Below are 27,609 nucleotides of genomic sequence, written 5' to 3'. Positions count from 1 at the left end.
ACTGTCAGGGAGCAAATTCAAAAGTGAAAACATTTTTCTCCTGCAACTTCAGCAGAAGTCGTGAAGCTTTGTCCTTATGAAGCTGTTGAACAACCCAGGAAGGTGACCTTTTGCACCATGGCTACAGGCCCACCATATAAAGTTGAGTCCGTTAGGATGAAAAGTCTCTGAGACAAAAGCTGGAGAAGTGCACTTGGACCTCCATTCCACAGCACTGATAATAACAGAAGTTTCACTCATATGCAATGTTTGTGGTGACTGTCCTAATTTCATTAGCCAAGATGTAAAGCAAATTTACTAGTGTGAGGTTTTTCCAATATGTGGAACAAATAAGCCACTTTTAATATCCAGGATGACAGTGTGTTGGTTATTTGTTCTTCTGTGAGGAATAAGAAGAGAGGTGATCTCCCTCAACACAATGGCTTGCTCTTCATTAAGGACCATTTCAGACCTCACACTGAGTCCTGTAGATGACCTTCAGATAAAATTTCCAGATTAGTCTGGAATTTATTACCAAAGTCTGATTACCTGTGAACCTAGCCTGTTCTTCACAAAGAGGGTCATCAAGAGTTATACTGACCAATCTTGTGAGAGCTGCATATAGATAGCTCTACTAACAGAACATGTAATCACTGATTCTGACTGCTGTTTGCCAATACAGTGAAGAGGCAGGTCTTATATGAGAGGTGAACCAATGAAGCTCTTGCGAGCAGTTCAAATGGTGTCTTGTTCAGCCAGGTTGGTATCCATGATTGACTACTCTTGAGGAATGCAGCTGGATGTGTGCCATCAAAAATAGAAGACTGGATAAGTCTTGATTTGTTCAATATTCTCTCTTCAATGATAACAAAGTTTGCCAGTGATCTTGGAATGGTAGGTTTTAATTGTGATTGGTGCAAATGGTTTCTTGTTGAAGAGTCATAGGAAGTTAGCTATTGAAGTATAGATGCCGGCAGTAGTATAGTGTTCTTATTTACACCACTGAGAATATATTCCACTGCCTTCATATACCTTTAAGATGAATGTGCCATTTCACTCGAGAGATTCTCAACCATTTATTGTGAGAAATGTTTGTTCCCGTGGTATAAAGTGTTCTTGTGTGCAAAAATGCGAGAATATATTCCATTGTCTTCGTACGCTTTTATGGTGGAGGGCCATCTTGCTTGAGTGATTTCTCCACTACTGGTTGCAAAAACCGTTTGTTCCAGGGGGGTGTATTTTAATAGGATCCAGATATGCAGGTTCAGGAACTCTGGGCTGGGATGAAATGCCTGTCATTGTGGTCACATGAGGGAATATCACAATTCCTGGCAATTATAATACAAGACTGATGAGGTCATTGATCCAAGATTTTCCACTTGAGTGATTATGAGACACTCTGATTATTTTGTTTCCTGTATCACCTTTGGAACCTGAGGTGTTGGAAGGGAAGTGTATACATCTGGCTGTTCCAATCAATAGATCGAATACCAACTGACCAGGCCTCTGGATCCAGGACTGGTGAGACAAAAGTTGGAATTTTGGCATTCCACCATGCTGTCAATAGGTCAACCATAGGTCAATCCCATTGGGCACCAAATGAGTGAAAACTGATGGATGAAGAGATCATTCCATTTATATTAGATGATTCTTGTGGGACAACTAGTCCGTCAATACATTAACCAGCCTAGGATATGTTGAACTTGGATGTGAATATTTGTTGAAGACACCACTTTAGAAAATTCCAAATAAGAAAAGAAAGGTCTGTGGACTTGGTTCCTCCTTGCTCTTTGAGATAAGTCACCAGAGTGAGAGAATGAGAACTCCATACATTCCAATCTAGATTCTTCAGCTACCAATGAAAAGCATTCAGAACAGTTTTTATCTTGAGAATTTTGATATGTAAACAATGATCCTGAGGGGGGCCGCACCCCAGTGGTATTCCATAATAAAAGGAGACTTGTCCCACCCTCGTCCTCTGTGTTCACACCCATACAGATCATGATTGCCAGAGGTTGTACTTGCAGAAGTATCCTCAAATCGAGTCCAGTGCAGTTTCCCCACCTTCAAGATAGAAACCTCATATTGTTTTGATTAAAAAGTTGGTCCCATGTTCAAAGGTTTCGCTTCCATTTGAACCACAGAATCATTGTGATGGGAGCCGAAGTATGTGATCTATGACTAAGACATCCACCGAAGCATTGAGTGAATCCAGCAGGCAAAGGAATTCTATATCAGGTGGATTTTTCCATATATGCAAGGAATCCAACAATGTACTAATTCCAGGAGACATAATCTGTTTACATGAATGTTGAGTTCCAGGCCAAGGATACCAAGCTCTCCAAATGGTACGAGGTTGGAGAGTCATTGCTGACAAGAAGACTGTGAATGAGAAGGAGAGCAACAAGTGATGTCTCGCTTGCCTGCCACTTTGCAGACTGTAGCTCTTGTAGGCAAATCACAGGAATTTCCTGGAAGCCATGTGATTGGGTATGTGAAGTCATGCCTCTTACAAGTCCACAAAGATTACATAGTCTCCATAATGGATAGTATTGTTCCATTCCATTGTGAACAAAAGATTATAAAAGAGCTGACTGAATGTACTTTGGTTGACAACCAAGTGAAGAATGTCCTGTTTGTAGCTGACGGAGACTTGGGCAAAGAGGTGTGCTGAATGTGATACTGACTCCCCTGTAAACCATTTGTCAGGTCCATATGTTGTCATGGTAAATCATCCCCATTCAGCAGTGGAAGATTGGAGACCTCCCCCTACCAGGATCTGTAACAAGAGGGGCATGAAGGTGATGCCAACTGAGATAGAGAGGGTCTTGTGGAGATAAATGCTGGCAAAAATGACTGCCCTCCCTTTGCCTCTTGTCCACTTTAGTTCAGGAGAACTTTAAATTTGGGAATTACTTCTCAACAGCCTGTGCTCCAGGTATGTCCCTGTGATCTTGTGTTGACTCTCATGCAAATTCCTCCTTTGAATCAACTTCTGGGTATCCAGATGGATGCCTGGTGTGTGGGGACTGTAAAACTGAAGACCACAACTTGAGGGAAGGCATCTACATGAAAAAGCATCCATAGATGTTTTGGATTTTATAATGAACAATGCAAGCAGCCCAAAATGTCAGTAACTCTGTCATATTCTGGAAGCAATTGAAAGTAGATTCTTTAATAGTCAATGATCAGCTGATATTGGAATTGTGGACCAGCAAGGTGTTGAAGAGGAATGAGTAGGACAGATGGGGCAGAGAACTTCTGCAGTCCAGGCCTATAAAGCTGAGTCTTCAAGCATCATAATAAGATCTAATAATGCCAAGGGAACTTAAGGGCCAGTTTTTGTCATCCTTGGATAAAAGTAGTGAAGCCGATGTCTCTTGTGCTACCTGCGAAGTAGTTGGAGAAGAATGCTGAGGATGGCAGCTGACTATACTTGCAGCATGTCATGAGTTATATCCCATTACTTCCATGCTGTTGCTAAGTATGGGTAGCAAATGCTTGAGGACAAGTAAAGAGACATCTCTTAGAAAATGAGACACCAAGATGAACATCATATGCCAGAAGTGTCTAGTGGCAATATGGGAGTTAGACTGATCCACGAGAGTGCCTGTATAAACTGGATATAATCCATAGGAAGTGTCTAGAGGAGCTATGTGGTTTAGAGTGAATCATTAAAATGTCTGTAAAAAACTTAAGTAGTCCATAGGAAGTTTCAAGAGGCACTATGCTGGTTACTCATCCACTACAGTGACCGTATAAATTAGATGTCATCCGCAGGAAGTGCCAAGCAGCACTATGCAGGTTAGACTGGTCCATCAGAGTGCCTTATAAACTGGACATTGCCTGCAGGAAGTGCTTAGTAGCACTATGTGGGTTAAACAGGTTTATAACTGGGTTCATGAGCTGGGTTCTACAGAGGCACTAAAGTGGGCACTGCACGAAGGAAATACCTAGCAGCACTATGTGAATCATGGAACTTGACAAAGTTCATTCTTCTAGTGGCTGATACTGTATGATTGATTGTGGTCACAGACCATTGTAATCAGAGGTATGTAGTCTGGTCAAGATGGAATAGGGCCATCTTGGGTAACCCATGTATAGAAAACTTACCTGTAGGTATCTGACCTTGGCAGTAATATAAGAAAGTTTTCTATAGTACACATCATATCTGTACATAACAAATTGCAGTGAAGTGTCATACTGGCACATGCTAAGTGCATGCTACAATATCCATTGTAAGACAATGTTACCAGCAGGAAAGGCCCAAAGACATTCCATACAGGTAAAATCATTAAAGCATTATGTCTATAACTATGGCATCGATGCTAAGACTAGATAATGTACAGAACTTACCTTTATGTATCCAGATATAGTGGAAATTATACAGCAATATTAAACTAGTTTTCCATATCACACACCGGACGTCTGCTTATTAATACACTTATACCAATGTGATGGGATGCCATCGCGACAAGTGCAGCTATGTACCAAGGGCAACTAAGTGTGTGAAGACAGCAAAGTGATAATAGTGAAAGTCAGAAACTTTGTTGCAAATAAAACAAAGAACTGAAAAAAGTTAGAAATTTATAGATAGAGTATACTTCCCTTATCTAGGAGGGCAGGATTTTTTTGAGGGAGTAGTATTCTCTCCTAAGGTATTATGATTGGGTAATGTTTTTGAAGAAGAAACATGCATGCCAGCCACTAAAGAAAGTTATCAAAATAACTATATGGCAATGTAATCTCATCAAATTAGGTACATACAGTCTATCCAGCAATACTTGTGAAAAAGGAGGGATAAAATGGGGCTAAATGTTTTCAAAAAAGAGGCAAAAATGAGGGGAAATGGGTAAAACAGGGATATTTCATGAAATTTTTATTACTGAAAAAATTAAACTTTTACCTGACTTACCTTCACAAACATGAACAAAGGCATTAGTTATACAAAAAATAAAGTTTTAAAAAGCTATCACTTACACAGGCACTGTGTATATGCATATATAGATATTACCACTAATCCCAAATGAACATCAAAATTCTACTTGCATAGTCAGCTATCAGTCTTCCATTCTCCTCATCAATTTCATTTTTTTGCTATCTGCACAACGCTTCTACTCATTTCTGCAGGTTTGATTTTGCTCCACAAGACCACTGGCAACAGTGATTTCCTGTTCATGTTCTTTACAGCAGAATTTAATCTTTCACTGCAAACAAATGGGAAGCCTTCTTCTTGAAAGGTTCCTTCCCTTTTTTCATTTCTTTTTCTGATAGCTTTTTGTTCTTTTCTAGTTCTTTTTCATGGCCATTCTCAAGCTGCTATATTTGATTGTGTTTCTTCAGGAGTTCTGACTCAACATTTTCCTTCTCTACATGACTTATGTACTGTGTAATTTCCTTCTCAGCACTACGTAAGCTCTGAGTCAATGGAAGATGGTAATGTCTTCCATGTACATCATCTCTGGTAAGTCTTAGTCTATTTATAGACTCTTCTACAAAGAGTGTTTGTCTTCTGTCTATATCTTTCTATTTGTTGACAAACTGCTTTCAATTTCTGTATTTCCATGAACCAAATTGCAGCTGATTTGGCAACTTTCTCAAGATGAGAATAATTCAGCATTCCTGTCAAACTTCTGATCAACAACACATTCTGATAACAGTCAACTCTCTTAAGCTCTCCATTATCATCTTGTATCCATTTTTCTGGGATCTTTTCACCGATTACAAGAGACACATAATATTTGCTGGTAATTGGAAAGCTTTCTGCCTCTCCATGCATTTAGATCACATCTCGTGACATAAGCAATGTCCCATGTGAACAATGGATTTATCAATAAGTAAGCACAGACCAAGGTATAATGGGTCCTCATGTAGGAACTTCTTCATTTCTTATACTAATACTTTTGGACATGAAGATTCCAGTGTTAATAATGCTTTGTGACACTATACACTAACCTCTATAGCTTTTAGATCCAAACTATTTTCTGGCTTAAGGGCATTCACAATCAGAAGCTCTTTCCCATCCAAATTACCAATGACAGCAATCTTGATGAACTAAAGCCTAAAATTCTTCAGCATCTTGCATACATCCTCATAAAGCACATAAATCAAAGATTCTGGTTATTGAAAGAAAGCCAAAATTTTCACAAAGTGTGGCCCCACCCTGGTCAGAAGTACATATGCACATGATTTCCAGATTTTTCAAACTTTCACATATTCTTTTGTACCTTTTATTCTTCATCTATAGGTTTTCACATTTGTCTTCCCTTGCACTTGCCAGTAAATCTTTAAGAAATCTATATCAGAACTGGATAAAGAACATGGTTTATCATCTTCAAAATTCAATCTCAGAGTATTCATGAAATCTACCTCCAAAATGCCTCAACCTCCAAATTCAATCTCAGAGTATTCATGAAATCTACCTCCAAAATGCCTCACTATTTAAATCCAATCTCAGAGTAGTCATGAAATCTACCTCCAAAATGCCTCACCCTCCAAATTCAATTTCAGATTATTCATGAAATCTACCTCTAAAATGCCTCACCTACCAAATTCAATCTCAGTCAGAGTATTCGTGAGATCTACCTCCAAAATGCCTCAATCTCCAAATCCAATCTCAGATTAGTCATGAAATCTACCTCCAAAATGCCTAACCCTCCAATTTCAATCTCAGAGTATTCATGAAATCTACCTCCAAAATGCCTCCCTCTCCAAATCCAATCTTAGAGTATTCACAAACTTTTCACTATAACTAGTGTGTAACTTGCACTAGTGAAAAAGATTTAAAGCTAACTGTTCTGCTTATTCTCCAAAAGTGCTAAGACCTTATCAGAATACAATGTGAACAACATGCAGTGTACAACAGACTGTACCAAGACCTTATCAGAATGCAATGTGAACAACATGCAGTGTACAAGGAATAAACTGTACCAACCCTGGAAAACTCAGATCTTTTAAATGGGTTATAACAAAGACACAAACTGTCTTTTTAACATCAGTGCTCTCACTTCCAAATTAAATACACTGTGATGGAGGTAGTTGGTATTCCTCTAATGTCATGCATCCAGTGTATGTCCTACATCACCTTTATTTGCATCACCAAATATCACAGAAATGATTTGCAATTTCCCCCATTTTATTTGAACAGATTCATATCAGAGTATCATACTGCTTCTTCCTGCACATTTGCTGTTTGAACAAACTTTCCATTGTAAACATTCTTCAATAACACAGATGTCTTCTTTATTTTACTTTCTCATTTAGCTTACACATATTTTTGTATCTAAGGGCAACAGAGTCTGCATTAGTAGCCTTTATAAACATTTATCACATATTTTCGTATCTAAGGGCAACAGAGTCTGCATTAGTAGCCTTTATAAACATTTATCACATATTTTCGTATCTAAGGGCAACAGAGTCTGCATTAGTAGCCTTTATAAACATTTATCACATATTTTCGTATCTAAGGGCAACAGAGTCTGCATTAGTAGCCTTTATAAACATTTATTGATTCCAGTTTCTTGAGGATATGACTACCTGATGGTGATAATCATTTACAGCAAGACTGTTTTGAATTATTTTCTTTCAATTTAAAGACAACTACCATTACCAGAATCTGTGGAAATCCTGACAGCCGAACATGCAGACAAATGTTTATGTAATGGAAGAGAACTTACAGTCAACTGGATTAGATCTGTCAGCATCTTAATTTCTCTTTTTAAATATATCAAAATATTCTATATCACACTGGATGGAATGCCATAGTGAATATCAACACTTCCTGACCCTGCATACCATATGTAAAGAATTTTTTTCACATGATTTAGTAAGGCATTTTAGTAATACTGGTTATTTAATGTCTCACTTGTTTATATACTTTGGGTTAATCAACATAAAAAATGTATCATTATGTAAATGAATGTTTAAATTTAAATATTTCATGGACAACCTGTAACAATATCCTTGCTGGTATATACTGGAACATAAGGGAACATCTCAAAATAATTTACTCTCTGACTGTGACACAAATATACTTATGAATGAGCTTTTCACTGATGCTTGCCTGGAAGTTGCCAAAAAGCCACAGCCAAATGCAAGGGAAACTTAAAAAAGAAACACAAACCATTCTTGTTAGTGAAACACCTGTAATCATGTATGAAAGACATATGAAAAAATGTTAAAAGAGATCTTGAGTGTACATTGTTTTGTGAAAAAGTGCCTAGATCCAAGAAAGCACCATATATACTTGCTCATAAGTCGAGTCTAATTGCAGAGACCCATATCTGCTGTCACTTAATGCACAGGCAGATCTGGTTTTATGCAGTGTGTTAGTAGTAATCAGTAAAACATACAATATTGACCCAGATCAGGCAGGGGATTATGCAAAAGCAAATCAGGGTCTCTGTTGTTTGCAAAATTAAAACCATTTATACATAGTAATCAAAGCAGATAACTCATTAAAACAAAAAAAGAATTTTGTGTATACTTGAGTCAAATTTACAAGTATTGTACACAATGCATAAGTACCATTTTCTTGTCTTTGAACGACATATTTTAATTTGTATATTTCATTAATCTATCACTATGACATCATCTGTCATCTGAGTGCCTCTTGTCTGTGAGTCTGTCATTCTCTGTGTGCCTCTCATCTGTGTATCTGACATTCTTTGTGTGCCTTGCATCTGTGTTGTGTCTGACAGTCTCTGTATGCCTTGCATCTGTGTTGTGACTGTCATCCTCTGTGTGCCTCTCATCGGTGTATCTGACATTCTTTGTATGCCTTGCATCTCTGTTGTGTCTGACATTCTCTGTGTGCCTTGCATCTGTGTTCTGTCTGACATTCTTTGTGTGACTCTCACCTGTGTGTCTGTCGTTCTCTGTGTGCCTCTCATTTGTGTATCTGTCATGCTCTGTGATTCCTCACACACTTTGGATCTTATTAGCTGGGAATAACCACTGAAAAAAATACAAATGCTTATAAATGTATATCTACTTTCTTCATAAAAGTATGGAAGCTCTTGATGTGGAGACATTAACAGATTATAGGTTGTCACTTTCAAATTGCATGATCTTAAAATTCAACCAACACAAAACTTCAACATTTGCCCTCCTTCACTTTATGAAGAACCAATTTTCTAAAAAAATTTAAGTTAAGATGGCTTCAAATAAGTAAGCAGTTGAAAGAAATTGCCAATAGCAAAATACTTACTCTTGGTTTTTGCTAACTTTGTAGACTTCATCTACAAAATCTGACCTTCCTAACATGTCCACAAAGTCTTCATTATGGCTGATGACCAGAAGCTGGAAGTTTCTTTGATGAGACCGATTCCTTATGATGCTGTAATAGAACAAACACAAGAAAAATAATCCCCTTAATTGTTTCTCTCTCTCTCTCATATATATGCATACACATAGAATATATAGTATAAAGAGAAGGTCAAAGCTAAATTATATATACTAACTGCAGTACAACACTGAAAATGGCCATATTTAAAACTTTAATGCAACCATCAAGGTGGCAAAGAATCCAATCCATCAATGCCATACCTTTGTCCCACCTGTCCTTCACAAGTGAGAAAACTGAGTGCAAGATTGAGGTTAAATGTTTCTAGCAATACAGGTGAATATTCTTTCGATGAATATGTACAGTAATAAGAGCATCACACTCTCTCTCTCTCCCTCAAACTTTAAATGTTATGTCTAACATACTTAATACCTATTCAAAATCAAAACAATGAAGTCAAAGTTGGAGATACAGCATTTAACTGTAATATCCAACATACTTAGTACCTGTTCAAAACAATGAAGTCATAGTTGGTGATACAGCATTTAACTGTAAAATCCAACATACTTAGTACCTGTTCATAGTTGGTGATATGGCATGCCAAAAGAAAGGAAAGAAACAGACTGTTAACTTTCAGAACTATTGAAACAAGCAGTAAAATCCTTTTAAAGAAGTTACTGATCCACTCTGAAAGTAGCTGTGTCAGGCCACTGGGCAGGGAGCAATCTAAAATGCTGAATATGACCCTGGGGAAAAGCAGCATTCTTCATCCCTACCCAGTTCGAAGAATATCAAAAACATATGTACTACCAATATACTGTGAAATTGCCAAGTTTTGCAAATGAACATAAAATGTGCACTTGCACACATTTTTTAAATCACATTTTATGGCAGGTGATTCTCTACATTTTATCTTGTTATATTTTACATGACTGAACACGTTTGTAAAAATTTATCAATTATTTAAGTTTAGTTTCTAACCTGTATGGGGATATTATGTGGACTGAAAGTATCTTAAATATTAAAAAAGCAACAAGAGTCCTGGTTGAAAAGAATTTTCAGGACTTTCAGGAATTCAGAAGCCATTTTTTCCTTTTAACTGCTGAGTGTTGAATCCATCCCATATTCTTCAGTGATAACAAGATTTTCAAATTTGCTGCTGTTGTGAATACATTGGACTTCAGACTGGCATCATTTTCATTTAGGACCAAGTAGACAACTTTAAAAGTCTTTTGGTGTCAATATGACTATTTAGAGGGAGCAGTGGCAGAAAGATTTTCAAGACAACAACCATGGCCACTATATTGGATTTATGATTGGCACAATTCAGGAGAAACAAGGCATCATAAGAAGTCTATTGGTGAAAGTTATGTTGACAGAATTATTCTTCTAGGAGGAGTAGAGATAAACACTATTGTCAAAATGGCCACAATGATGTCATATTGAGAGTCAGTTTGCATCATTTTCATTTAGGACTAACTAGACACCATAAGAACTCATCTTATTAAACCCCATATCACAATGACTTTCATTTTAAGATCTGAAGTGAATACAAGAAATTTAAGAGGACCACCATTTTGGCCATATTGGCTGTCAGATCAGCAACATTTTAATTTAGGACCAAGATGACATGATAACAACTCTTCAGGTAAAAATCCCCATGCTGATATGACTTTCCATTTTGTGGAGTAACAATATCAAAAATTTCATCATGGCTGTCATGGTGGCCATAATTGATTATCAGATTATCAAATTTTTTCCATTTAGGACCAACTAGATATAATAGGAAGCATTTTGTTGAAAGCACAATGTCTATATGACCAATCATGGAGAAGTAGCAATAAGGGTTTCAAGATGGATTCTGTCAGCCATGCATATTGGAACCATTTTAATCTAAGGCCAACTAGACATTATAAGAAGCTTTTTAAGTGAAAACCCCTTTCTGATATAACCATCCACTCAGGAGGAGTAACAAGATTTTCAAGCTAGTCGCTGTAGCGGCCAGATCAGCACCATTTTCATTCAGGACCAACAAGACATCACAAGAAGTCTTTCAGTGAAACCTCATTTTGATAAGGCCATCCACTCAGGAGGAGTAACAAGATTTTCAAGATGACCACGTGGGTGGCCATATTTGATGACCAAGTGGCACCATTTCCATTTAGGACAATTAGACCAAGTTGATCAGGAAGAGTAGGAATAATAAATTTGTGCTAATGAACAGATGAACAACAGATAACAGACCATCTGGTCTATGAACAGTAGATCCTACACACACCCCACCAAGATGATCCTTTCTGAGAATTTAACCAAATCCATTAGTGTGGCAGACAGACTTTCTTAATGTACAGTATATCCAATAATAGTGCTCCTGAATATTTACCATCACTATTCCAGTACAGGCTACCTGGTAATACTCCCCACCTGTGTTCAATGTCTACCAAACAGTATAAAATTCCCAAACCAAATAAGTAATTATTCAAAAAAAGTTTCTAAAACTCTGGAACTTTGCCCTGGAATAATATTCCTGTCAAGATTAGAAATGTCCACTATATTTCCTTCTTCCAAACCCAATATATCCTGTGGCTTCAGAGATGCAGTTAAAATAAATAAATTCCTTTTGTATGTGGGCCTCAAGATAGATTAGTTCTTCAGCTAATTGTGTAACCCTCTTTAAATAAAGTCATTATTATTATTATTATTATTTCAGCTACCAACTAATGGTACATAGTTTCCAAAGTTGCACATCTGTATTTGTTTACACTCTCTAGTCTGATGATGACAGATTACTTTTCAACCATCTGTTTTCTTTACTGATTGTAATTTTCCCCATCTTTTTTAGTTTTATAATTTTCATTTGAAAAATGAAGTATACTTATTTCCTATGCTGCTGACACAATGTATATTTGATTGTGGATTTGCAGATGGTCCTTTTCTAGTGTACTCCATGGTCCTATAACAGACCCAAAATACAGGCCCAACTTTTGTTCAAGTTAACTAAATACAATCTTCTTAAATGTACCTTGGCACTGATCTTACTCTATTGGTAATATTTTTATTTCAGTATGGATGCACATGTGTGTATGTGTATGTGTGAAGAAATATACATCAGCAAACACACTGTGAGCACCCCATTTACCTGTCAAGTCTTAAAATTGAATTGAACAGAATATGTTATATCCTTTTGTTATGCTTTATTTGTAAACAACATCTAATGATCTTCCTACATCATCCTTTCTGTGACAAAATGATAATGTTTAGCATACCTAAACAACAAAATGCTAATTAATATAGATGCCTCTCATGTTTCCTTTTTTCCCAAACCTACAGGTGCCTCTGCAAAAACACTGAGCGTGCATACAAGGAAAGTTATAACTTAAAAAGCATAAAATAAGAAAGATTGGAATGAATAATGTTGTTTAAAGCACTAAATTGCTGTTTCTTTCTGAGTTTGAGTACAATGGGTAGGAAAATGGATGCAACAGAAAATGCACTATTTCTTTATGTACTGTGGAGACTTAGGTAGAGACAGTGCAACATCACCAAAATGCCAGTGTTACATAGCCAGAAAACCTTGTGAAATTTTTAATATTTACATACCAGTGCAACTTTGTTCCATGATCACATTTGGAACACAAGTTTGTTCATAAAAGATACACATTCTATTAAAAATTTTCATGGAGCAATCCTCTATTCATTATTAATCACTAGTCTGAAGTGGCCTAATGTAGCATTTATTCCGCAATTCCCAGCACCAACCCAAGGTTCTTTTTTGTAGGAAACTGAAATCTATAAATATAAGGGCATCTTATATAATACACTGAAAGAACGAGTCACGAAATTTAACAATATTTATTTTCTTATAAACTTGGGGGCAGCAAATGCCCTTATTCAATACAGTATTTGTATTCTCACACTCCTTAATAAGAGGGACAATTTTGTTTCAAAATGTGGAATATTCATGCCATACTTGTATCCTACCTCCTTCAACTGTTACAAATCAAATGAAAATGTGTAACAGTATATAAATTATTTCATTGCTGATCTCACTGTTTTTATAATGTTGACTCGATACATACTCTAATCACGATTTTCTGCTGTTTTCTATCAATTTTATTTGTACAATTTGTGCTTTGATCCTAAAGGTTCTAGTTTGTTGCTGTAAATCTTAAATGTAAACTGCTGACCTTGATTCAAAAAGAACTCCTACATTCTCTACAGTGATTGAATTGTGTTGCTTGTTTCAAAATGGACTCTTTCCATCTTTAATGTGACTGAATTGTGTTGTTTCAAAAAGCACTCTTCCAGTCTCTACAGTAATTCAATTGTTTTGCTTGTTTCAAAAAGCACTCTTACATTCTCTACAGTGACTCAATTGTGTTGCTTGTTCCAAAACTGCACCCTTTTCATTTTTAATGTGACTGAATTGTGTCGTTTCAAAATGCACTCCTCCCGACTTTATGGTGACTGAATTGTGTTGCTGGTTTTAAAATGCACTCTTCCAGTCTTGATGTGACTGAATTGTGTTATTTCAAATGCACTCTTCCATTCTTGATGGTGACTGAATTGTGTTGGTTGTTTCAAGATGCACTCTTCCAGTCGTTATGGTGTGGTGGCTTTTTTCAAAATGCAATCATTACCTTTACAGTGACTGAATTGTGTTGCTTGTTTCAAAATGCACACTTCCCATCTTTAATGTGACTGAATAGTGTAGTTTCAAAATGTACTCTTCTCGACTTGAAGTGACTGAACTGCATTGCTTGCTTCAAAATGCACTCTTCCAGTCTTATGGTGATTAAATTGTTTTGCTTGTTTCAAAATGCACTCTTCCAAGTGTTACAACTCTAGGTCTTAAAATATGTAACAGAAAGGAAGTGAAACCAACAATTATAAAAGACACTAACAGTATTGTGAATTAACTTCCAGATAATCCTAAATGTCCTATCACAAGTCCAAAAGTACAGAATGTTCCAAATGAATTCCAACAGTCTTCATTGTCCTGATGTACCAATAAATTACCTTTGAATAAATTCATAATAATTCCAAAGTAAGGTGATAATTCCAAGTCAATAATCACAATGTAATTCCAATGAATGATTTAAATATATAATTCTTCTAGAATTGTATCTGAACACAACTGTTAATTCTGATCAAAAAGGATTTACTGACCAAAGACAGGAAAGAGTTATTTGTTTGTCAAGTCCCCCTATATATACAAATTTTATTTGACCTAGATGTGAGTCATTTCTAATTGAATATCCTATTGAATTGTAAACAAGTTTAGCCCTTGAACTCAAATTTTTGTAAACAATCACAGATGAAAATTAAACACACAACACAGATATACTAAGCGCAGTCTTTACAGTGAGTGAATTGTGTTGCCTGCTGCAAAATGCACTTTTCTGGTCTTTATGGTAACTGAATTACATTTATGTTGCTTGCTTCAAGAGTTAGAGCATTTATATAGTATGGGGTATAAATCAAACAGAATTTAAATACTGCAGACACAACTAAAACTCACATCTTCTTTAAACTTTGTCAACACACTTCATAAAAACATTAAAATAATTATAATTACATGCTTATCACACAGATGTTCACCTTGTGTGAGAAGGACACAACCCGCACGATTTAAACAGATTAAAGAACTTACTCAACCAAGGCAGATGCTAAGCTTTCAGTGTTCTCGTGATCCAGATTTGCTGTGGGTTCATCTAGAGCCAGGATGCCACAATTCAGACAAAATGTTTCCGCCAGGGCCAGTCGGATTATCAAAGATGCCAACACCTGAAACAGTGCATGTAACAAGTCATCAAAAAATAAAAGTTTACGTTCTTTTTTATTATACTGATTTTGTATTTGTTCAGACATTGTTCTTAAAATCTACTTCAGATTGTCCACCCCAAGAAGCCCAAGTTTACTGGCTTTGAAGAATCTTGAACTCACAGCCAATATAAGAAGCCTGATTTTACTGGCTTTGAAGAATCTTGAACTCACAGCCAAAATAAGAAGCCCAATTTTATGGGCTTCGAAGAATTTTGAACTCACAGCCAAAATAAGAAGCCCAATTTTACGGGCTTTGAAGAATCTTGAACTCACAGCCAATATAAGAAGCCCGATTTTACTGGCTTTGAAGAATCTTGAACTCACAGCCAATATAAGAAGCCTGATTTTACTGGCTTTGAAGAATTTTGAACTCACAGCCAAAATAAGAAGCCCAATTTTACTGGCTTTGAAGAATCTTAAACTCACAGCCAAAATAAGAAGCCCAATTTTACGGGCTTTGAAGAATTTTGAACTCACAGCCAATATAAGAAGCACAGTTTACATATCTGTAACTTCCTAAGCTACTATTTACCCAACACACACAAACCATTTACAGATTAATTTAAATATATTAAAATCATATACAAAAACTTCAATAAAATTTATCATAGGGTAGCTCAGTATCACACAAGTTATGAGCAACAACATACATTATGGACTGTCAGTACTGACTTAGCTCAAGGAAGTATGGGGGCATAACTCTAGAATACCCTTGCTGTAACTGGCCCAAGTGTGGAGTCAATCCCCAAAACAATATAGGATCCCATGTAAGGATATTGCAGAATGCCCCTCAAAAGACAATTTGAGAATAAATACATGCAACAAAGCTCTATGCACTTGGTCGATTGAAAAAGGAGAATGCATCATTATATGATAAAGACCAGAATCACATGTACATGAAGAAGATGAAACAAGTTAGCTCAGCAATAACATATGGGTCTATAAGTAACTATACCTTGCCACATATAAAAAAGAAAAAACATTGTCATCAGTGCATACAAGAATATGAACTAACCACTAAATTCCTCTGGCCACTGCATTTTATGTAAGTTGTATAGTCTCCAATAAAAATACTTGTCCATCTTTCCTGAATGCTATGTCACAGAACCGAATCAAGTGTCTGTTGTGTCCCATGAACATGAATTATCCAAAGCTAAGGAATGCAAAATATCCTAGGGTGCAAGCCACTCTCATTAAACTGTACAACCCAAACTTTCCATTCTGAAGAGTAACATGTATTGTTTCAAGAATGTAGGTCATGGTGACCTTTTTTGTTGCAAGAGTGTGGTAATAACACAGATATGTATACTTATCTAATTTGATAATTCTAGCAGTACTTGAAAAACAAACTTAAAATCCAAGTTAGAGAAGGCTCAAATTAGTCACAGTGATCTAATTTTGAGATCAGGGTGTAGTACTCATCAAGATTCATCCCCACACCATGTTTCGTCTATGTAAAATAGTATGCATACAATATGCAAAAAACCTGTATGATCATGAGCTAAATGCAAAAACACAATCTAAACCAGTAAAATGTGAAATGTAGGTCACAGTGACCTTCTGTTCTTCTAAGGGTGTGGTACTATTCCATACAGTGTTGAAAAAGCCTGAGCTAAACACAAAACCATAACCAAGAATTATGTACAATTAACTTCTGAAACCCTCTCCAAACTGTTGCCTAGGAACAAGGAAGAAAAAATGGTTCAGATGCAGTCTCGCTGTACATAATGTACATGCTGAGATGCAGTGTGGCTGGACATAATGTATATGCTGAGATGCAGTCTGGCTATACATAATGTATATGCTGAGATGCAGTGTGGCTGTACATAATGTACATGCTGAGATGCAGTGTGGCTGTACATAATGTATATGCTGAGATGCAGTGTGGCTGTACATAATAATGTATATGCTGAGATGCAGTCTGGCTATACATAATGTATATGCTGAGATGCAGTGTGGCTGTACATAATGTACATGCTGAGATGCAGTGTGGCTGTACATAATGTATATGCTGCGATGCAGTGTGGCTGTACATAATAATGTATATGCTGAGATGCAGTCTGGCTGTACATAATGTATATGCTGAGATGCAGTGTGGCTGTACATAATGTACATGCTGAGATGCAGTGTGGCTGTAGATAATAATGTATATGCTGAGATGCATTTAGGCTGTACATAATGTATATGCTGAGATGCAGTGTGGCTGTACATAATGTACATGCTGAGATGCAGTGTGGCTGTACATAATGTACATGCTGAGATGCAGTGTGGCTGTAGATAATGTATATGCTGAGATGCAGTGGCTGTACATGTATATGCTGAGATGCAATGGCTGTACATGATGTATTTGCTGAGATGCAGTGTGGCTGTACATAATGTATATGCTGAGATGCAATCTGGCTGTAGATAATGTATATGCTGAGATGCAGTGTGGCTGTACATAATGTACATGCTGAGATGCAATCTGGCTGTAGATAATGTATATGCTGAGATGCAGTTTGGCTGTACATAATGTATATGCTGAGATGCAGTGTGGCTGTACATAATGTATATGCTGAGATGCAGTCTGGCTGTACATAATGTACATGCTGAGATGCAGTCTGGCTGTACATAATGTATATATTGAGATGCAGTGTGGCTGTACATAATGTATATATTGAGATGCAGTGTGACTGTACATAATGTATATATTGAGATGCAGTGTGGCTGTACATAATGTATATATTGAGATGCAGTGTGGCTGTACATAATGTATATATTGAGATGCAGTTTGGCTGTACATAATGTATATATTGAGATGCAGTGTGGCTGTACATAATGTATATGCTGAGATGCAGTGTGGCTGTACATAATGTACATGCTGAGATGCAATCTGGCTGTAGATAATGTATATGCTGAGATGCAGTTTGGCTGTACATAATGTATATGCTGAGATGCAGTGTGGCTGTACATAATGTACATGCTGAGATGCAGTCTGGCTGTACATAATGTATATGCTGAGATGCAGTCTGGCTGTACATAATGTACATGCTGAGATGCAGTGTGACTGTACATAATGTATATATTGAGATGCAGTGTGACTGTACATAATGTACATGCTGAGATGCAGTGTGGCTGTACATAATGTATATATTGAGATGCAGTGTGACTGTACATAATGTATATATTGAGATGCAGTGTGACTGTACATAATGTACATGCTGAGATGCAGTCTGGCTGTACATAATGTATATATTGAGATGCAGTGTGACTGTACATAATGTATATATTGAGATGCAGTGTGACTGTACATAATGTATATATTGAGATGCAGTGTGACTGTACATAATGTATATGCTGAGATGCAGTGTGGCTGTACATAATGTATATATTGAGATGCAGTGTGACTGTACATAATGTACATGCTGAGATGCAGTGTGACTGTACATAATGTACATGCTGATGCTGTGATTATTACAATAGGTTTCCTCTACTTTGCAGGTGTACTAAAGAATAAATGTGTGACAGAATCACCAAGGGCCTGCTTAAATGCTAAAAGTTATCAAACATAAGGAATCTAAAGGGTTACACACAAGCCAAATCTAATAATGTAGCTGCATTTGAAAGAAGAGACTGGATATGACCTTACTGGAACTGGCAGAATCAATCCTATTTACAATGCCATCCTATGCCAAAGCCTTGAGACTGAACTCAATAAACATTTTATTTTGTGTTTAGGTTTTAATATTACTTTCTACTGAACACAGAGGATATCTATGTTGTCTTAGCAGATTAAAGGAAATATTTTACGAGTTGAATTAGAAATATTGTACATGTATTGTCATGAATGCCAAAGCCACAAGTTGTTGTTGTGATGAGTTTAGTGCTATTTTTAGCACATGATGGGTTATACTTGACTGCCAGTATATTTGGTGGAGAAAGAATCTGAGGAAAGCCAAGGAAGAATCAACAACCCACTGGAAGCTACTGGTGAGTTTTTTCACATATCCACATTGGTCAAGCCAGAGACTCAAACCCATGTGGACAAAGGTGAGATGTAAATGATCTGTAAAGATGACAGCCTTAGCCACTCAGGATGCCATGAGTAACAAAATGTTTCCACTTCACAAGTGAAATATTTTCTTTTATTATATGCTTATTTTTTCTCCATTAACTTTACATTGTCAGAATCCTGCAGCATTTTTCCATACAACATGGCTTCATACTGCACAACGCGTGTCTAAAAATAGTATGTATTAGGAATTACTTTGCAAACAAACAATGTACACTCATATAGTACATATTTAGCTTTTAATTTATTAGATTTGCTTGTGGATGAACTTAACAAGGTGTTTCATCCAGTTAAAGTAGATATGATAAATGTAACAATGCAGAGGAGTTCACTGAGTCACAAATGAATCTTTCAAACAAGCAAATGAATGAACATAATATTCGCAATGTCAACAACAAACATGAGAGATGCAGTAATTGAAATTACCATTCTGACCATTTAAACTGTTATTTAGGAGAAATATTCATAACTTTTTGCAAATAGAATGGTTCAGACTTTAACCAGTGCTCTCTAGGGTCTATAACAATAACACAGAAATGCATACTGAGGCCAAAGGCAACTGCATATCTATCAGAGACATACCATTTTACAAGCATGTCAAAATGCTAATTCGATAAAATAATGCAGATGAAGGTGTTGGTATGAAAAAAGGATCATCAGAGCCATTAAAAGCCAAGATGATGATAAAGTAATATTTCCACTGGCTAAATGGATTGTTACACAACAAAATTCCCCATTGAACAATTTTGATACAATGTTAGGCTAGCAATGGAAGTGTTATGAGTCTTTTCTCTTAAAATAAGTAACAGAAAAGAATATGAAAATTAAACTCATGCAAGAACTAATCAATATAAAACTTTGCACAAAATTTAAATTTGGTTGAAATCCACTAATTCTAGGTAAAGTTATGCTGAGTAAAACAAAATGTAAAAGACTGAAAAAATCAGGGACCATAACTCTTCCAAGTCATGATGCAGAAAGCTTGAAATTGAACTCATCTAAGGTCTACATATTAAGTTGCATAACAAATTTAATCGAAATTCAATAATCCTTGTCAAAGCTATACTGTGGACATTAAAGTTTATCCAGACAAGGAATTAATGATCATAACTTCTCTAAATGATGCCATGAAATGCAGGAAATCAAATCTGTTCAAGGTCAATAAAGCCACATACCAAAAGTAGCTAAAATCCAACAATGATTGGCATGTTGTGGAGAACAGTCAAAGAAGAATGGTCAATACAGGGCCATATATCAAAATGATGACCTGGAAAACCTGAAATAAAACTACTTTAAGGGTTCATAAATTTAGCTATAATCCAACGATCCATAGTAAAAAGTTATTCTGCTGAAACTAAAGTGAGGCCAAGGTAAATTATCTAAATAATATTGTGGATATTGGACATCAAACTCAATCAAGATCTCGTGCAAAAGAAAGCTCCCAGCCAAATCTGACTGAAATCCAGCAATCATTTTCAAAGTTAGGCTGTGGATTCAGGAGGACAGGCAATCAGAGGCCATAACTCCTCTAACTGATCACAAAGTCAAAATTTACTGAGGTTTGACAATATAATGCTACAGACCAAATATTGTTAAAAATTCATCTATTTCTGGAAATTTTGCAGAAACACCACCTTGTTGGGTAAATGAACTGATAGACAACTTAATTACACTTTGGATCAACATTTTCAGTTGCATATTTTCTTCTTCGATTCTTCAGTTTCTATTGATACGAGATTATGTCTCAATAGGGGATGAACAATTGTAAAAAATCTGACCAAGTAATCTGTAATAACCTTTTGGCTAAAGCTTCTAATTTTCTTGACCTCTGATCTGATGAGGTCATTCTAGAATACATGAACCTGCAACACTGAATTTGAGTAATGGTCACTGTAAAAAGGTGTGGACAACATGCATATTTAATACAACCTTCCAATTCTAAACCACATATTGTTTACATTCTGTAGGTGATTTTCTAAGTACTTTTTCCTTTTCATATATTTTGTGAAATTTAATACAAAAATATTTCAAAGAAGATAAATTGTGACAAAAATATTATGAAATTTACCAAAAATGTGTCACTTTCAGTTCGGGATTTGCTGCTGCTTTAGAGTCAGTAATTATTTTTCCATGATTAACTGACTTCCTCTCAAACTAAATATTTATAAAAATAATTTTTTCTTTTAAAAAACTATACTACAGAATTTCACCCAACAACAATTCTACTCCATTGGTTTTAGAACTAAATATTAATTGACATCAATATAACATACTATCTCAAAAATATATAAAACCTAATTAACATGCATTTCTGTTAAAGTCATATGGTGATGTTTTAATTGATCAGGTCCCCAAATATGTCTTGGAGGATGAAAATAAAAGGTTAGTTCTTGTTGCAAGTATATTTTTTTCCTAATGAAGGCCTAGATTTCAAATACTGTATATTTCCTAATTAACATCCCCACTGACTGTATATTCCCTAATTAACACATCCACTCTAATTCATGCCCCCTACCCTTTTTTAAGAACAGAAAATTTAATATTTACCAAACATTGTTGCCTTCTGTAATACACAAGTGCAACAGAAGAATTATGTAGTCTACAGTGATAATTTTAACATAGTCTCATTTTCATGTAACTTTTGCAATTTTCACATAGTACAACTGCAGGACATTACTGATGCCTGTTAGAAACCTTACACAGTAGTACTTTGTATATTCGATGTAAATTTTAATTTTAAAAAATGCAGTGTAAGATCTATGCTTTTCAATATGCAGATTCTTGATTACAACAAAATTGTGTAGCAGTTTTATAAGTCAATCATTCTGTTACAACGTATATATCAATTTATAAAGTACTATTCACAAACAAACATTGTAGTTTTAAACATGATGTAATAGCTGTGAGGCAAGTTCTATCGTACCTGAACCAGTTGCTGCATGGAAAAATGCGATGATTGATTGATCATTTTAATGGCAGAAAGACCCCCAATTGTAGGTGTGGTAATTATAAGAATACATCAAAAGAACAACTTTAGCTTTCTTTATTGTGCTCTATGCAATTGCTGGATGGCAAGTTTAAAGACTTATGAGTCCTACTTCAACTACCTGCTGAGTGGAAAAATATGTTGATCAATTGATCTTTTTAACTGTGCTGATATTTACAATGACTGAATTCAGTGGCAGAAAGACCCTCAAATGTACATGTCGTTATTATAAGAGTACATCAAAAGAACAACTTTAGCTTTCATTATTGTACTATAATAAATGCCCCCTAGATGAAAAATGTAACACCCTCAGATTAAGGAATATAGAGTATCTTGTTCCCAAATTCATGTGCTGACATACCAAGATAAAAACTGTATGGTGTGATGGACTGATGTGATGTCTGTAGTATAGACCCTTGGGCAATCCTTTCCTTACAGGGTTTTGATAAGTTCAGTAGATAAATGTTCACACCTTCTTCTCTTGTGTTTTGTGGCAATAAAGTGTTTATACAGTGGAAAAACAAAATGATTGTTTATTGAAGATAAAATATGAAAACTAGACCTGGTCGACTTGAATTGTACTTTATTAAGGAGTTTATCTGGCACTTTAATAGATAAACAAATCAAAGACAATTATAATGATAACTGAGAGCTCCTAAGACCAATGTCCAGTTTCTCAGAGTAAGTGCCAATGAAAACCTTTGGCATATTGGACATATATGACAAATACAGGGATTTCAGGATATCTGATGTGAGTGTGTGTGTGTGTGTGTGTGTGAAAAGTATGGAGATAAGCTACTTCTGAAAAAAATCTGGTTTGAGTTTTTGAAGTCAATGGAAATCATAAAAAATAATACAGATCTTTTGAAACTTGGAAATTAAAAAAGAATCAGACAGGCAGAATTGTATCCATATACAGGCTGATAAATCTGCCTAGGAATTTCAACATATTGAGGAGAAACACTGTTAAAGAGTGACTTGTATAGCTTATTGTGTGCTGAAAAATGGCGTTAAACCCCACAACAACAACAACAACAAAGAGTGACAATATCTGTACTGACCTTCTGTCCAGCACTGCATCTTCCCCTCATGTCCAGTTTGGTATCTCTTTTCACCATCACCACCCTGTATTTGTATGTTTTACGAGGATTCGCAGAAGTATTCAACCTATTATCCTCATTATCCACATCGGAACAAATTTCAATTGTTTCAATATCTAGAAAGAATGATTTATAACGCAGATGAAATTATGCAACAGAACGAAAAAAGTCTTAACTACTGGGCAACCAGATCTAGTATTTCATATCAATCAACTGGCAACCATTAATGGACAACCAGATCTAGTATTTCATGTCAATCAACTGGCAACCATTAATGGGCAACCAGATCTAGTATTTCATATCAATCAACTGGCAAACATTAATGGGCAACCAGATCTAGTATTTCATGTCAATCAACTGGCAACCATTATTGGGCAACCATATGTAGTATTTCATGTCAATCAACTGGCAAACATTAATGGGCAACCAGATCTAGTATTTCATGTCAATCAACTGGCAACCATTAATGGGCAACCATATCTAGTATTTCATGTCAATCAACTGGCAAACATTAATGGGCAAACCGACCTAGTATTTCATATCAATCAACTGGCAAACATTAATGGGCAACCAGATCTAGTATTTCATATCAATGAACTTGCAAACATTAATGGGCAACCAGATCTAGTATTTCATGTCAATCAACTGGCAAACAATAATGAGCAACCATATCTAGTATTTCATATCAATCAGCTGGCAAACATTAATGGGCAACCAGATCTAGTATTTCATGTCAATCAACTGGCAAACATTAATGGGCAACCAGATCTAGCATTTCATGTCAATCAACTGGCAAACATTAATGGGCAACCAGATCTAGCATTTCATGTCAATCAACTGGCAAACATTAATGGGCAACCAGATCTAGTATTTCATATCAACTGGCAAATTTTAATGGGCAACCAGATCTAGTATTTCATATCAATCAACTGACAACCATTAACAGACAACCAGATCTAGTATTTCATATCAATCAACTGGCAAACAATAATGAGCAACCTGATCTAGCTAGAGAGAGAGAAGGAAAAGACATATGGAAACATCAAATGATTACCAGCAATGATTAGGAAAGTTGTTGTTGTTGTGGGGTTTAACGCCATTTTTCAGCACACGATAGGCTACACATGGCGGCCAGTATTAGTGGTGGAGGAAGAACCTGGAAAATCCAGGAAAGAACACCGACCCACGAGAAGCTACTGGCAAGCTTTCTCACAGACAGAGGTGAGATGGCAGTGATCCGTAACGGAGAGCTGATTAGGAAAGACTGGAAGCACCAGATAATGCTGTCATGCAAGCAATCCAAGTTCGATCAGTCACTCAGTCATACGATGAAATTTGTTCTATCAGTAACAGAATAGCTAAATGTGTTTTCATCTGTATATCAGTTAAATCCTAATGACCATGCATGTATTTTTGTCTGCGTATCTCAGTCAAAACTAATAATGACCATGCATGTGCTTTGATCTTTATATCTGAAGTCAAAACCTAACGACCATGCCTTGCATGTGATTTTGCTGTATATCTGTCAGAACCAATTGACTATGCATGGGTTTTTGTCTGTATATCTCTGTCAAAACTTAATGACCATGCATGTGCTTTGATCTTTATATCTGAAGTCAAAACCTAACGACCATGCCTTGCATGTGATTTTGCTGTATATCTCTGTCAGAACCAATTGACTATGCATGGGTTTTTGTCTGTATATCTCAGTCAAAACTTAATGACCATGCATGTGCTTCGATCTTTATATCTGAAGTCAAAACCTAATGACCATGCCTTGCATGTGATTTTGCTGTATATCTGTCAGAACCAATTGACTATGCATGGGTTTTTGCATGTATATCTCAGTCAAAAGCTAATGAACATGTATGAACTTACATGTGTAGATCTCATCAAAACCACATGACCATGCCTGTGTTTTTGTCTGCATACCGTATTTACCGTATATGTTGGGACAACATAAATTAATTTTAAAAGTAATTTTTTTTGTACTGTATGTTCTGGGACACATCGTTTTTTTTTTTTTAGTTGTAAGTTGTGGGACACCTTTAAAATGATTCAAAAATTACATGTCGGAATATGCACTCCAACTGAAATTTTATTTATAAAAAAAAACTGTGTACTGGAGATAAAACTCTTTAATCCACTGCAGCAGCATCTCATCAACACAACCCTTCTCCTGCACATGTACAATCTATTCTTTTGGTACATGAATATTTTTTTTAACTTTCTCATACCATGAAAAATTGTTAGAAGCAATACGCCACCTGAAGCGGAAACTGCAAGGACAAAAGTCAGATTTTTTTCAAATCTGCACTAGTCTTGCTAATTCTCACACTTTTGATGCCTATCTTATCGTCAGTTCATCCAGGAATGCAATCAAAGTACACTGGAGTTTCATCCATGTTAATGATCATATTGTCAGCAAAATGATCTGTTCCTCTTCTGGCCTTCATGAATTCATCACGTGATTTTATCTTCTCCAAATCTAATGGATGATGCTGGGTCATCAATATTCGTGCACGAAGCACTATATTGTGTAACTTTAAAAACTATTCAATTATTTCACTTGATTTTCAAAATTTTTGTAAATACTGGTGAAAAGGAACCGAAGTTAGCTTCCATATCTCGGCCATCTTTGTATATTCAAAGTTTAAAAAAAAAAAAATTGGCACACTTAAAAGAATTCTTAGTTGGCTTCCAAGGTCAGCTTGCTTTGCAATAAAATAACCTTTGTATTGATATCCTGTAAAAAATTTCCGCTTCCATGTCCAAAGTCGACTTCTGAGGTTGGCTTGCTTTGTAATAAAAATAACCTTTGTCTTTGATGTCCTGTCGGTAAGTTCAAAGAAGAAGTTTACTACTGGCTGCCAGTTGTGTTTATTTACCACCTGGGCTTTTATGTGCTTGGCATCTGTAGTAATAATTAATACAAAGGTGTACTGATGTCTGCAGGTAAATAGTAATGATATTTTTGTAAATTGTGCTGGCGAAAAGCTTGTCACTTGCATTCAAATGAATGTGTTTTCAAATGGTGATTTTTATTTGCAAGATACTGTCATACAGTGGACCTGGATATAAATTAATCTTGGCTATTTTGCACTTAACACCGTGTCATGCATGAATGGCAGATGTCTTTAATATATTGGTTGATTATTTCCCTCTTGTTTGCAAAATCGTTTGCTTTCGTTTCTGGCCTTCACGAATTCATCACATGATTTTATTTTCTCCAAATATTCTGGGTGACGCTGGGTCATCGACATCTGCACAAAGCACTCTATTGTGTCACTTTAAAATTTGTTCCATTTTTCAATTTATTTTCAAAATTCCCGTGAATACGGTTGAAAAAGAACCCAAGTTTGCTTGCATATCTTGGCCGTCTTGGTATATTCAAAAAAAAAAAGGTGGCTCAATTCACAGAATCCTTAGTCAGCTTCTGATGTCTGCTTGCTTTGCAATAAATTAACCTTTGTATTGATATCCTTTACAAAAAAAAGTAACCAAAGTTGGCTTCTGAGATCGGCTTGCTTTGTGATAAAAAATAACCTTTTGTCTTTGATGTCCTGTCGGTAGGTTCAAAGAAGGAGTTAACTGTTTGCCATCAGTCATGTTTATTCACCACCAGGGCTTCTTTGTGCTTGGCATCTGTGGTTACAATTAATACAAAGTATCATTGATGTCTGCGGGTAAATAGTAAGGATAATTTTGTAACCCAAGCTGGTGAAAAGATTGTCACTTGTACTCAAGTGAATGTGTTTTCAAATGATGATTTTTATTTGCGAGATACTGTCATACAGTAGACCCGGATATAATTCAATCTTGGTTATTTTGCACCCAACACTGTGTCATGCATGAAAAGCGTCTTCAAGATACTGGTTGACTATTTCCCTCTTGTTTGTGATTTTGTTGGCTCCAGTTTTCAGCTCCTTTGAGCACAACCACACACAACTGTTTCTCAATGTTCATGTCAATGAACAACGTGGTGTTTGGTATCGGACACAATTGATACACGCTACATTATGGAAGCCTATGCTACTTATATGGATTTCATGGATATATTTTATTCTTTAATGCTCATGTTGAAAAAAGGAATAAATGATAACAACGCAAGGTTAGTTTCTTTCTTTTTATTATCAATTAAGTGTTTCATTTATCTATTTTATTGCAACGTGCAGTGGGTGGGGAAGCACAAAAGCAATACAAATTTATTTCATTTCTTAAGTCTTGGGACATATGACTAAAGTGAGAAAAAAATGTTTCACCATAAGTTCTGGGACAGGAAAAAAAATAATTATTTTATCATATCCCAGCATATATGGTAAATACGGTATCTCCAGTGAAAACCTAATGACCATACCCTGCATATGTTTTTGTGGTAAGCTGC

The 27,609-nt window shown here is 35.9% G+C and overlaps 1 protein-coding gene across 2 annotated transcripts in view; it reads right to left on the bottom strand.

Annotated features, from left to right (window-relative positions):
- Positions 1 to 4,895: 4,895 nt before the first annotated feature.
- LOC149797465 (DNA repair protein RAD50.L-like) overlaps positions 4,896 to 27,609 on the bottom strand; it is a 240,693-nt gene continuing 217,979 nt past the window's right edge. The window contains exons 38-41 of one of the 2 annotated variants that reach the window (XM_089962273.1): positions 23,187 to 23,341; positions 14,916 to 15,049; positions 9,188 to 9,316; positions 4,896 to 8,934 (exon numbers count right to left, since the gene is read on the bottom strand). In XM_089962273.1, coding sequence (XP_089818399.1) covers positions 8,550 to 8,934; positions 9,188 to 9,316; positions 14,916 to 15,049; positions 23,187 to 23,341 — 803 coding nt within the window. In that variant the 3' untranslated portion in view covers positions 4,896 to 8,549. Of the gene's footprint in view, positions 8,935 to 9,187; positions 9,317 to 14,915; positions 15,050 to 23,186; positions 23,342 to 27,609 lie in introns of those variants that run through there. The other variant, XR_016421828.1, reaches the window with a different exon arrangement.

Source organism: Sinohyriopsis cumingii, chromosome 6, assembly GCF_028554795.1.
Source record: "Sinohyriopsis cumingii isolate HCF-2022 chromosome 6, ASM2855479v2, whole genome shotgun sequence".
Lineage (NCBI taxonomy): Eukaryota > Metazoa > Mollusca > Bivalvia > Unionida > Unionidae > Sinohyriopsis > Sinohyriopsis cumingii.
This window is presented reverse-complemented; position numbering and strand designations above follow the sequence as displayed.